We start from the raw sequence: 13,403 nt of genomic DNA, 5'->3' as shown, positions 1-13,403 counted from the left end.
TGATGACCAATGCCCTGGTAGGAACTCCCAGACAGCCTTTCCACACCAGAAAAGCAGAGATCACAGACTGGATGAAGACTTGCAGCAGCAACTAGTACAATATATTAACAAATCTGGATTCCAAATATTTTCTGGCAAGGGAAAGTGTGAAGTTATTCACTGTATTGATACAGCAAGGAGCCAGAAGCCAAATTATGGTTTAAAAAACAGTTCAGATGAATTAAAACTTTCCAACCAGAACTAGACCAAGAAACTGATAGATAAGTAAGGTGCATATGCTGCAAATACAGCCCTGAGAACCTCTGAAGCCAATCTGACTTTGGCAGTTAGTTTTTTAATCACTGCTATAACCTTGTTCAACACATCTCCAGCATATCTCTTGGCGGATGCTTTGTCATCTATCAAACTCATGGTTGTAGCTGTAGTATTCTATCCTCAATACAACCCAACAGCTCTTGAAACATTTTTACAAGTTTGAATCTACTCACTGGGTTTTTTGGGTCATTCTTTTCAAGAGCTGTATTTCATCTCTAACTCTTCTCATCTCTCAAGTTTCTCATTTTTCTATTCTCATCTCTCTTGTCGCAGAACAGCCGGTACAGGGCCCTGGCAACAGAGGTGGGTGTGAAGGGTGTGAGGTCCCAGGGCATGGAGGAAACTGTTTGTCCCCCAGGGGATCTGTTTTTGTCCCACCTGGCTTGGTAAAAACTGTAAGTGGTGACAATGATGGTAGTAATGACAATGATCATCCTTAACTGAGCCTCTGGCGGAGGAGAAAGTAGTCTTCTCCACAGCCAAGTTAGACTGTGACTGGGGTCACATGAATTCACACCACTATTGTACAGCTCACATCAATGAAGCTCAGAATGAAATGACAAATTCCCTTTGGCCTATAGTTTCCAGAACAAAGGAGTTGGTTTTTGATAAACCTTTTTTAATTAGTTGATTCAAAACCAAAGGGTTTTTTTCACTTCTAACAAATGTGTGGATTAAAATTGACTAGAGTTTAAGGCGGCTACGCCGCCGCAGGGGCACAACCCGCCGCGCCTCCACCCAACTGTATTTGCCCCCCCCCCCCCTACCCTCCGTCAGAGGATTCAGAGAAGGGTAACGTCAATTGTGGGCCAACCTTTGGGTTTAGGCGCGACACAACTACAATACATGTTAAATAGCGGACAGCGTAGCACAAAGAGTACATTTGCAATACAACCATCGTCGATGACTTGCTGTTGGCACATTTGAGTCCTATCAATTGCCAAGCCTTTAAAGCAGGAACGGTGCGGTACGTTGCAAAGCGTTATTATTAACGCCCAAATAGGGAGATTTGAGACATTCCTCACTTACTCGTACTTGCTTAAGCACCCCATGATGACCGCTGGTCGCGATCTCACACGAATGAACCAGGCATGAAGTGACGAGTATTGGTCCAGCGGATTCTTTTGAAAGCCGCACAGGTGGCTGATGTTCACCCATCTACGCAGCTGCAGCCGGTTCTCAGTCAGGTACGCCTCCATTCCAATGTTGAGACAAGTGCAGAACTTACGGCCAAATGAACATATCTGCAAAGGAATATATCCCCCGATTGATTCCACATACGTAGTCTCTTTGGATGCTCCCCGGCGCCCCGCTGAGATGAGTATCAAGTTGATTGAAGGCTTCCAGCACCATATTTTGAAAGTGATGTTCTGGGTAACCCCCCTTCACCGTTGCGTAGCCTTCGGAGAAAACCGGCATAAGCAAAAATGTCGGGAAGTTATTGTTGTGGGGTTGACTTACAAACGAAATGAATGCATTCGTTCACCGATACGCTCAAATCTGAGAGGCTCCACGCAATCCAATCTTCCATTTGGGATTGTTCACGCCCGCAAGCGAACTTGAACTTGTTACTCAGATCAATCAATGTACACAAGTACTGACCAATTGTTTCAGGTAGATTTATTAGCATCGGGCAATTTGCTACTCAACATATTAACGGCGCGACTAACTTTTGCGATGGCGCCCGTTTCCATGACGCAGAATTGGCGCGAAGGTGTGTTGATCGCACCATGATTGTTATCCATGAGAAGTGGTATTTGTCCTGCAGAACATACTTTCAACTGAATAGTTTGACAAGAGTGAAACAGGATAGTTACTTGCCATTTGGGTTAAGCTTGAGGAACTCCGGTGACTTCTGGTGACCAAGCCGTACATTGCAGACAAAGTGAACCAGATTGATGGTGGAACACGCAGACAGTTCATCTACGAGAATCTGGACTTCTTGTCCTTTCGGAGTGTTCATGGTGATGAGCCAAAGACGTAATGGAGGTTGTTTGTTTGGCATGTTGTGCGACAAGATGGCATTAATGTCGAAAGCAGCACTTGAATGAATTTGTTATGCCTCGCCATTATTATCCGCAGTCTGGCTGGTCTGCAAATATTGATATATAGCGGACAGCTTGGCCTACTCGTCCATGAATAGAGCATTAATGGGACTGGCACTACACAAATTTGCATGAATTCCACGATCGACCGCCAGCTTACTGCGGTCTCGGTCCTCCGAGCGTCATCTTTGACACGTGTTCAGTTCCAGCTCAACGTTGGCGGTATTTTGTAGAGTTACATGGGCCACAGGTCAAAAATTGAAGATAAATTAACCCGATGTTTCTCATTGCACGTGCAAAAAGCGCTACTCTTGTTCAAGGCACCTTGAGTACAAAACTGTCCTCAACACCGACACATCACGCGATCACACGTTGGGAAAATTGATGCAAACGGAGATTACCTTCACCCATTCCCGATGTCAATGTGAGTAGACAAAATTTTCATTACTTATTCACCAGACTGCCACTCACGACGATCACTGGTTGGCCAGTACTCCAATTCCCACCAATCAATCTGCCAGTGAACCACGCTCGATGGCCCATCACGTCGTCAGCCAAATAAACGTTTTGAGATGTTGAAGGATCAATCATGTAAGTGCTATGTACGATGCTGGGCAAGTTCTAATCAACAATCCGTCAGCACCACAATTGACTCGGGTGGCATCTGCAAGGATACACCGTGACTCACTGCGGCAAAATGCGTGAGGCCTATCACGTATGTGAGTTCCCCGGTTTCTTCCAATACGAGGCGAGTCATTCTGTTGATAGTACCGACAGCATTTATTACCAGGCGACGGACTACACGGCCCTGCGAATGTCGTGCTGATGGTTCGGGAACCGCGTTGTTAAATCTTAGGTCGAGCACGTCGGGCGTGTTTGACTTTGCAATAGTGCCACTCAGAAAATAGATATTACCCACCTCAAGGTTGAACCCCATCAAGGAATTCGAACAAAGGTTTACGGCGTATGAACGACTTCTTGTCGCTCAACCGTTGCATGGCAGTACACTGGAAATGAGATTTGTCTCCGATATACCATCTGGTGATAAGCTTTGCAAGGCCCGGTAGTCACATTGTCAGTATGTCAAAGGTGGCGTGAGTTATACATTAATGTGTCTAAAGATGCCAACTTTTATGGGCGCAGACGTACGCTCAATGTAGAGACTGTAAAATGAGATGTGTCTGGTGAGAGTCGAACTCACGACCTCAGCTATGCTGAGACACATACTAGAGTGCTGCCTTTACCAACTAGGCTACAGACGCTTGTGGCTGCCAGCTGGGTGGTTGGTTGGTAGTGCTCATGGGTCGATCCGACAGCCCTCCATACTGTGGTGATACATCATGGTAGCAGACTAACAGACAACTCAACACCCCCCCTTGCTACATGATGGGAAGTGGGGATTGACCCCAAGAGAGAGTGGGAATGAGACCCAGGAAAGATGATCAGCGTAGGGATTGAACCCGTGATCTAGATGTAGGCTTATAGGGGTTTGCGTGGGTCTGTTAGTCTGCTACCATGATGTATCACCACAGTATGGAGGGCTGTCGGATCGACCCATGAGCACTACCAACCAACCACCCAGCTGGCAGCCACAAGCGTCTGTAGCCTAGTTGGTAAAGGCAGCACTCTAGTATGTGTCTCAGCATAGCTGAGGTCGTGAGTTCGACTCTCACCAGACACATCTTCATTTTACAGTCTCTACAGGTTATGAGCCCAGAGCTACCTGAGCGTTACTCGCTTACAATAGAGACTTGATGAATTTGTGAATGCTTACTTGTAAGACCACGCAAACCCCTATAAGCCTACATCTAGATCACGGGTTCAATCCCTACGCTGATCATCTTTCCTGGGTCTCATTCCCACTCTCTCTTGGGGTCAATCCCCACTTCCCATCATGTAGCAAGGGGGGGTGTTGAGTTGTCTGTTAGTCTGCTACCATGATGTATCACCACAGTATGGAGGGCTGTCGGATCGACCCATGAGCACTACCAACCAACCACCCAGCTGGCAGCCACAAGCGTCTGTAGCCTAGTTGGTAAAGGCAGCACTCTAGTATGTGTCTCAGCATAGCTGAGGTCGTGAGTTCGACTCTCACCAGACACATCTTCATTTTACAGTCTCTACAAACAAGGTTGCTGGTGTGAGATACGCTCAGTGGGATTCCTTGACTTCGCGTGCCACGTCGAGGGGGCCGCGTGGTGGGCAAAGCGAGTAGTGCCCGTGGTTTACCGTGGCACGCAACAGCGCGAAAGTAGGGTTGTAGATTAACTGAACCAGGTTGAAAGGGAGATTATTGTTGCTCGTTGCCATAGAAATTTGTGTCTGGAGGGATCAGAAAGTCTTGGTAGCATAGGTGAGGAAATGCCAGGCCAGTCACAACTGCGACAGATACGCCGAGAGTGATCGGGCGTGGTCTGGTTGGTAGTGGCGGGCCATTTGAGGACCGGTGAGTTGATAGAATAAAGACGAGGGGCAGAAGTGACACGTACGGTTTGAATTAATTGTGTAGTCCTAGCGCTGTTGGGCGGGGTGGTGGTAGTGAATGGTCTGATGTAGGCGAGTGAAGGGCAGACATCTAAGGTTGAAGTGGTCAAAAATGGCGTGTATTGTGCCCTGGTGAAGGAGACAAGGAGGTGTTTGCAACTGGGACCGTGCGCCACAGTCATGTAATGTGGCGCAGGGGTTGAATGGACGGTTGGTTGGAAGTGGGAAGACAATCTGGGCAGACAGTGGGGCGGAGACTGTTGGCGTGGTGATGGATTGAGGAACGCGCAACAAGTGGCTAATGCGGCTTTGTGATGAAGGTGTGTCGAGTTGATGGCCGAAAGGTATATAAGGAGGGTGTGTAGAGTCAAAGGAACCCCAGGGGATTCGGTTTCGTTCCGCCCCCTCCCTGGGAGCCACCTAATTACTTGATTAGGGCCTCCCTGGCTAGTTTAACAACCGGCCCTCTTTTGCTTGTTGCTCCGGCACAGCTGGAGGGTCATCCATAGGGCCTTCGGGTCTTCGGGGATTTTTCAACATCCGTAGTTTTGTGTAATTGTAGTGTGTATATAATAGATTTAAGTTTCTTTTTTGACAATTGTAGACGCCAAAACTTACATCTCAATGTCCAGAATTCTGTGGATTTAAGTTAGTTGGATTCTGGTTCTTCCATTAAAAAGTTTTCTTCAGTGTAAGTTGGAAATTTTTGATTTTAACCAGATTTTGCGCAACTTGATTGCAACATAAGCAGCTTCATGGAGTGTTAGCATACCTTGCTGTGTTAAAGCTTTGTAAATAAGAATCTGAGCTTGATTGAATTTCTTGTGGTTTTCTTCTTCTAGAAAATTCATTTTGGACCACCCCAGGAGGGGTGGATGATCCTCAGTGTCCTTAAATACTAAAATGTAAAACCACTCCAGAAGATTTTGGTGGTCTTCATCTCCAATCACACCCTGTAGTTGTGCATCCTGCTCAAAATGAGTAAAATAGTGGTTGAGATGATTTAAGTACTTTCCAAGCATTTTGGTTCTAATCACAAGGCGCTTAGCTTTTTCTTTGGCCACCCTTTTTTCTGCTGTCAATGGCATCTTGATGTAGGCATTTTGACTTTCCTCCTTTCCCTCTTTTGGCAATTTCTCAAAGTTGAAACTGGAAGTTGTTGTTAAATCATAAATAGCAATATATTTGTCTTCAAGTTCTGAATCTGTTTTCTGTGAAAAATTTATCAATTCAGCTGTGTATCCTTGGGTAATTGGGACCTTGTATGCTCTTTCTAATGCTTCTATATTATTTTCAATCTTCTTCATTAGATCTTTGGCTGCTTCCCTATCCCTGGTATTCTGAAAGTGCATTGATTTGTGGGACCTCTTGGCTTGATCCAGGAGTTTTTTTTCTCTACAAGTTTCCTGGAGTTCCCTATAAATTGGCCCAGTTGCTAATTGGGAAGCTTTGTTGATCTTTTTACTTCCAGTTTGTTTTTTTTGGTTGGATGACACTCTCAGGATTATGATTGTTGGTAGGCATCCAGATTTCATTTAATTTTTGATGACCTTTCATAGATTTTGCTCTTGCTTTCAAATAACTGAGGTGTGGTACTAGATGATTGTGAGCTAAACCAGTTTCATCAGTTCGTAAGAAACTCACTTTTACAGGAAAGAAAATGGATTATTCAGTAGTTTTGAGGATAATCTCTCTTACTTTGAGCATTTGGCTTGTTTTTTGATTTTAATGGAGGCAGAAATTGATGCCAGGCTTGTTGGTCCACTCCCAACTCTTTTTGAAATTCACATTCTTTGAGAAACTGGTTTGAATTTTGATAGTCACTGTTTGTATCTTGAATACCTATATATGTATGTTTGGAAACCAAATGGTTTCATCAGGGTATGCCCGCTTACAACCAGCAAACAAAATCCCCTAAAGGTTGAGAACCTGGATTTGAACTGACTGTTTTCCCCAACTACACCACTTGCACTCAAGCTGGAGGTTGGCTCTGATCCGGGACTATAGATCAGATTATTGCAAATGTTGGGAAAAGAATTGTGGAAGGAATCTAAAAAAAGGAGAACACATTGATCAGCCCCTAATATAAATTGTATGAAAGAAATTCAAGCAAGAGCCCACCACTTGGCATGGGGTTGTATAAATCTATGTCCATGTTAGAAAAAGTGCTTTTATCTGAGATCTGCATTGGTGAATGCAGTGATGGATTACAGTTGACTATTTCTCCAAGGTCTCCAAATATCTCTGAATCCGTGTTGTGCTCGATGGTTGGAAAGATCCCTTCAGTAGTTGTAGTGATCAATTTAAAATGTAAAAGAGCAACACCCAATGATGCTTTTTGGATGCAAAACATGCTTACAGATTCTTTCAGGAGATTAAAAATATTATTATGGTTCTGTGTTGTAGATTAATGTGTTCACTGGGGAAAAGGAAACCACCCATCCTTCTTTTATCCCTATCAACAACTGCACTCAACACTTGCTTGATATTCTGTTTTCACAGTTTGTGCTTTGCTATTACTAATCTCAGCCAGTAAGTAAAGATGATGTTGGATAAGTTGTAGTGGCCTACTTAAAACAGAATATTGCTGCAACACTCAATATCTGGCAAAGTCTCAGGTCGAAATCCCAAAGATATTGTCAGAGCAATAAGCAAGAATATACAGTTTTTCTGTTGGAATTGTCAAACAGGCACCACACAATCCACATTTTGATCAGGGTTGGTGAATCACACCCCAAAAAACTGCCCAATTGCCAATATCATCTTCATACATGCATAACTGATGCTGTTTATGGGAATTGCTGTTGTACTTAAAACTACCCCCAATTCCAAAATCAAAACCTATCACATTTAGTGCTCAGGTGAAAAAATTTGCAAATCACCATATCTGCCCTCTCAAATTTATCCACTTTGGATGCACACTGTGCATTTTTCTTAGATGAAGTTTGATCCATTTTGGGGAGCATATTTTTTGCTCAAACATTTTAAAATGAGCTGTTGCCCAGCCAAGGATGAATCTAACTTTAAGCCATCCTGTGTCTGATCCCTAAGGCCACTGATACAGCCTCTTGATGAATCTAAGCCATCCTGTGTCTGATCCCTGAGGCCACTGATGCAGCCTCTTGTAGAGTAGAGTGAGTACCTTCCTGTCTTACATGCTATGGAATAGACTGAGGTCTATTTATTAGAGCCTCTGCATACAAAATGTGCTACTTGCCTGCCTTGTTTTCTTGCCTGTGATTTTTCATGGTTGGAATTTTCCCTTTTGCGCATGAGGCCTAATTTTTAGCACATCACAGACTTAAACATGTTCTTTTAAAATAACTACTCCAATGATCTTGAAATATAATTGGTTTAGAAAATTGAAGTCATGGCAGGAAAAAAAAACAGTCAAGATCACAGCCTCATTCATGATAATAACAAGCTTTCTACCACTCTCTCGGACTCTCCTGTTTTTCTTGGATGCTATACTAAAAAACAAGGACAGGAATGAATTAAACTCAGCTCCCTAGTCCAATAAAATCTTGACCATCAATTGCTTGTTCAGTACCATGTTTCTATCTGACTTGGTCAAGTAAAATTTAAGTTTCACATCCAAATGGTGGATGAAACGTACATGAATTATGTAGCTCTTACATGAAACCTCAAGAGCAACATTGGGTGATTTGAATATATTAACGGACTTACTTCGCGCACTGCAAAAAACACTTCGCGCACTGCACAGTGCGCGGATTCCCAAACACTTCGCGCACTGCGGGTAAAATAAGCAACTTTTTGAAGGTTTTTCTTGACCAATCAATAGACAGGCTTCCCATTGGCCTCTCTGAATTTTTTGGAAGTTTTATGAAGCATTCTTCTATGTTAAAAAAAATCTTTAAAACCAAGAAGAAATGTAGGATTTGGGCGCCTAAAAAACAAGGTTCTCATAGCCCCAAAATTCCAAATCATTTATTGAGTAATGGAACATGTAATAAAACCTACTTCAGAATTTTTTAGCCACTTTTTGCAAGGATACAGGTCTGAAAAATGAGGATAATTTAGATGCAATGAGCTAATATGTGGTGAATTTTCTTATTTTTCAGACCTGTATGCTTGCAAAAAGTGGCTGAAAATTTTCAAAGTAGCTGTTCTTACATGTTTCATGACTCAATAAATTATTTGAAATTTTTGGGCCATGGGAACCTTGTTTTTTAGGCGCCCAAATCCTACATTTCTTCTTGGTTTTAATCATTTTTTTAATATAGAAGAATGCTTCAAAAAACTCCCAAAAAATTCAGAGAGGCCAATGGGAAGCCTTTCTATTGATTGGTCAAGAAAAACCTTCAAAAAGTTGCGTATTTTACCCGCAGTGCGCGAAGTGTTTGGGAATCCGCGCACTGTGCAGTGCGCGAAGTGTTTTTTGCAGTGCGCGAAGTAAGTTTGTATATTAAATAATTAGAATCACATTGCACCACCACTGCTGCACCATCCAAGGGGTCCAGCCTGGTTGGTAACAGTATCTTTGGAGGCTAATTTTTGAGTGCAACTTTTTATAAAATTTGCCAGCATCAAACCAGCTAAGAGGGTGCATGAGCTGAAAAATTTAGTAAAATTTTGGATAAAATATGAACTGCCCTATGATTAATTCCTCCAGAAATTCAACAAATCATTAAAAAAAGAGAATTTATCTGCAAATATTTAATCAAAATAGTTTCTTTCAGATTCCCATCACCTGAGCTCCATATTCAAGCCAAGTTCAAAATGAATGCCAGAAAACCAAATTTTCAAATCCATGTATGTAAATGTGCTTGCTCCACCAATTTCTGAAGATTATCCTGGCTCCCAATGGTGCGAGTTCAAAGTCTGGAGCTTCAAGTTTGAATCTTCGTTTCTTTCTGTATAACCACTTACTACGGCCAGCTAATCAAAAGATATGGATCAGCTGGGGCATTAAATTTGAATGCTCCTTATATTGAGACAATTGAGATGTCTGTGCAATCAGATCGAGTAGTTTGCAGGCAGATAGTGCATGTGCAAACGGCTAGCAGTTCTCATACGTAGCGTTTATTCACCGCGAACCTGAAGACGCCCTACATATTTCCTGCTCCTCATTGCCCAATGGATTGGCCAAGAAGGGAGTACATTGATCTGTCACAAAACTGAAAAACGCTGGGTGTCACATCTCTGACCCCTGGAAAGCTGCGAGACTGGGCCATGCGCGTAAAGCGCACATTCTCAAATCCATATGGCCCCTGGCAGCCGAGCTTATACATATGTATGTATATTCATGCCTACGTAATCAACCCCTCTTCGGGAAGCTGTCCGGGGCCCGGGTTAGGGGTTCAGACGACGAACGTTCAACCCATCCATCACTCCACATCGATTTCGCCCAGTCGAAGATCCCAGCTATCGACCTCTTCCCTCGAGTGACAACCCGCAATTCCTAATCTCTGTCCGGAACCCCTTGATCTTCTTTGTGCAGCGGTGAGGAAAGTAGTCTGGTGACGGCAGCAGAATACGTTGTGGCGATGGCTTTAGAACCAACTGAAATTCAAATGGGCGACATTGAGGTTTTGGATAACAAGGACTTGCGGCTCGACGGAAGCACCAGTTTTCAAACACCATCGACGCCCGTGACGACTTATACCAGTCCCTCAGGTTCCAACAAGCGTAGTTGGGTCTGGGCCCACTTCATCGAAATCGACAATGGAACGTCAGTCAAATGCACAGTTGTAAAGCGTGGTGGCGATCCATGTGGAAGAGTGTTAAAGAAGGATAAGACGGGGAGCACGAAGAGTATGCATGAACATCTGATGGCACTTCACAAGTTGGGTGATCCCCAAAAACGAGCAAGAACCGAGGCATCGATCGATAAGTATTTGGCGAAGAATGCGAAATCGATCCCACACGTTAGTCATCTTTCGGTTCGATCTGTTTCTCGTTTTGCATGTCTCTGTCAATCCCACACCCCCTCCGGGGTGCATAGAGCCGGCTGTCAAGAGGCTAGGGGATTTCGACCGTTCCCGCGCCGGGGTCCCTCGGCGGCTGGCCGCCATAGGATCCCCGAGCAGCCAGCCGACCCCGAAGTGCCCGGGCGAGGCCGACCGGAAGGCGGCAACTTCTCAACCTGATGACCGGACCACCACTAACAGAAAGACAGAAAGAGGAACTGACCAGACCTTCAACTCAACTCAACCCAGGTCAGAGAGATGTGTGAATCACTGGCTTCCCAAGGAAAGAGCTTAGAGGTCTGTCTGGACAATACTTCGGCTGAATGGGTCAACTCAAACGTCCGTCCACCAGCCACCCCACCGTCGATCGTTCTTGCCAACTCCACATGAATCCTGGTCCATAGATCGAGCCGAGGGGCCTGGGATCCAACGTTAACCTTTCGATCTGTGTTCGCTTTCATCACAGGACCCCATGCATCCTGCAAACCTGATCTGTGAGCTCTGCCGCAATTTTTACCAACTCGGCTGGGTGACTGGTACCGGTGGCGGGATCTCAATTCGGCAGAAGTAAGGGTGTTTTTGATCAGTAGTTTGGTTGTGTATCATCCGCAGCTTGGACGCATAACCTGACATGCTTCCCGTTGCGCGACAACCATTCGCGTAGGGATCACGTCTTCGTCGCGCCTTCCGGAGTGCAGAAGGAGCGGATGAAACCTTGTGATATCTTCATCCTTGACTTGTTTACCCGCGAACAACTCCGAAGACCTTCGACCCCTTTGAAGCAATCGGCGTGCACACCGCTCTTCTTCAATGCGTTAGCTCTGATCTCTTCCGCTAGCGCTCGCTTCAATCTTTATCGGGTCCTAACTCTCCTGCTCTATCTTCATCGATTTAGGTACGAGCATCGCAGTGCAGGCGCATGTATCCACACACACAGTCAGCATGCTGTCATGGCGACCTTACTTTGGCCAGGTCAAGAATTCCGTTGCAGCCATCTGGAAATGATCAAAGGGATGAGAGTCAAAGGGTGAGCTTGATATTTGACCGCTTCTCGCGCGTGTATATCGAACTAAGCGCTATCTCTCCTTAACAAAACGACCAAAAGAACCGAAAAATCGATGAGCTACCTAGACACCCTTATCGTTCCCATTATCGAGAACACACCTCACGAAGAGGATTTGCGTGAGGACATGGAAAAGGCAGGTTATAGTCCAAGCTCTTTGCTTGTTGCGATCACCTTTCGGTCATACTAACTTTCTTATTCTTCCTGCAACTCGCCATCCGATTCAATAGGCAATGTTGCGATACCCCGACGCGTAAGCCCTCCTCGAGTTTTTTCGATAAGCTTAGGGCCTCCACTGGCCTCTCCACCGAGCTTTGAAGCTTTCCACCATCAATATTCCTTAGTCATACCTTCCATGTTTCTCTTATTACAGGCCCTGCCAATACTGATCACCGAAAAACCTCCTTTTTTGAACCAATCCTAGTCCGGCAGTTTTAGTCCGCAGACATGGGACCTATTCGTGGGGAAAAGGTCCGTGGTGCACATGCTTCCTTCCATCACTAGGCTTTGATTTCATCCCTTATTGACTGATCCTCGTTTTGGAAAAAAAAAAAAAAACAGACTGGGAACAAGCTAAATGCCAAGCTGAATGCTTGGATTACTTGCTTGAGATGGCAGTCAAAATGAAACTGGCTGGCCTTCCGACTGAAGTCCAAACCGACCGACCAGCAATTGAGCCCTCATTAGCGGCTCAACAATAAAACCACCTTGGAACTCCGCAAGTTGACCATCGTGGCGACTTGCCAAGCACAACTTCGATAGGAGCACGTCTGTGTTATCGATATCTTTACCTTGCCTTCTATTCCCGTTCTTTTTCAAAGCTACTCTTTCCCCGGAACGTCCTCCGCCAAATGCCAACAAGTTGCTTAATACACTCTCATTCCAAGCTTCCTCTAGGAACACAAAAGGGTGGAGAAACACAACCGGGAAAATAATGCTATGGCTTTCTCCTTGTCCCAACTCACATTTCCTCTCTCCTTTTCCACCTTGGCCGCATACGATTTCTTTCCGCATACCCGTTAATTAGTGGGATCATCGATGCGCGCATTTGTCTAGTCAAACATCAGGGCTACGAAGTAGTCCAACTCAAGCGTATTGATTCTATAACCGATCTATCAAGCGGGTGTGACTTTTGTTCTCATAGAAAGCGAAAACGTTGTAGTTCAAGCACACAATATCGGGGTTGTTCTAAACTGTTTTATATGCACATATATACATAAATATATGTCTTGATATGGAAAACAATTATATATATTTTCCCTTAAACATTTTCTGTGTAAGAAATGGCCCTACCTGAGTGTGGACTTGATAATTATTGTCGTTTCTTCCCGCGCTTGGAAGTGGTCTAAGGAAGACTGGTGCTGAGCTAGACTTCTCAGTGACATGGGTAACTGACATGACAAGAAACACCCCACTTTGCAAAAGCTGATGATCCATGTGTACCTTATGCACACTAACACAATTGCACTCATAATTACAATTGCTCTGATGGGTCCCCTGCATCCAGAGTGAGTGATTTGTAAATGTACCAACTTTTAAGTGTTAGGCTCTTTCAATGACCTGAGC

The 13,403-nt window shown here is 44.5% G+C and overlaps 1 protein-coding gene across 1 annotated transcript; it reads left to right on the top strand.

The window, feature by feature from the left end:
• Positions 1 to 10,351: 10,351 nt before the first annotated feature.
• PtA15_2A331 (uncharacterized protein) lies at positions 10,352 to 12,538 on the top strand (the record flags this gene model as incomplete). Its single annotated transcript, XM_053166342.1, has 9 exons — positions 10,352 to 10,732; positions 11,024 to 11,113; positions 11,241 to 11,341; positions 11,439 to 11,588; positions 11,670 to 11,801; positions 11,880 to 11,973; positions 12,068 to 12,090; positions 12,262 to 12,308; positions 12,399 to 12,538. 9 exons carry the CDS (start codon positions 10,352 to 10,354, stop codon positions 12,536 to 12,538), a joined length of 1,158 nt encoding a protein of 385 aa, XP_053017573.1.
• Positions 12,539 to 13,403: the final 865 nt, after the last annotated feature.

Source organism: Puccinia triticina, chromosome 2A (genome assembly GCF_026914185.1).
Source record: "Puccinia triticina chromosome 2A, complete sequence".
NCBI classification, from domain to species: Eukaryota; Fungi; Basidiomycota; class Pucciniomycetes; order Pucciniales; family Pucciniaceae; genus Puccinia; species Puccinia triticina.
Note: the sequence above shows the minus strand (reverse complement) of the source record. Positions and strands in the feature narration are given on the sequence as shown.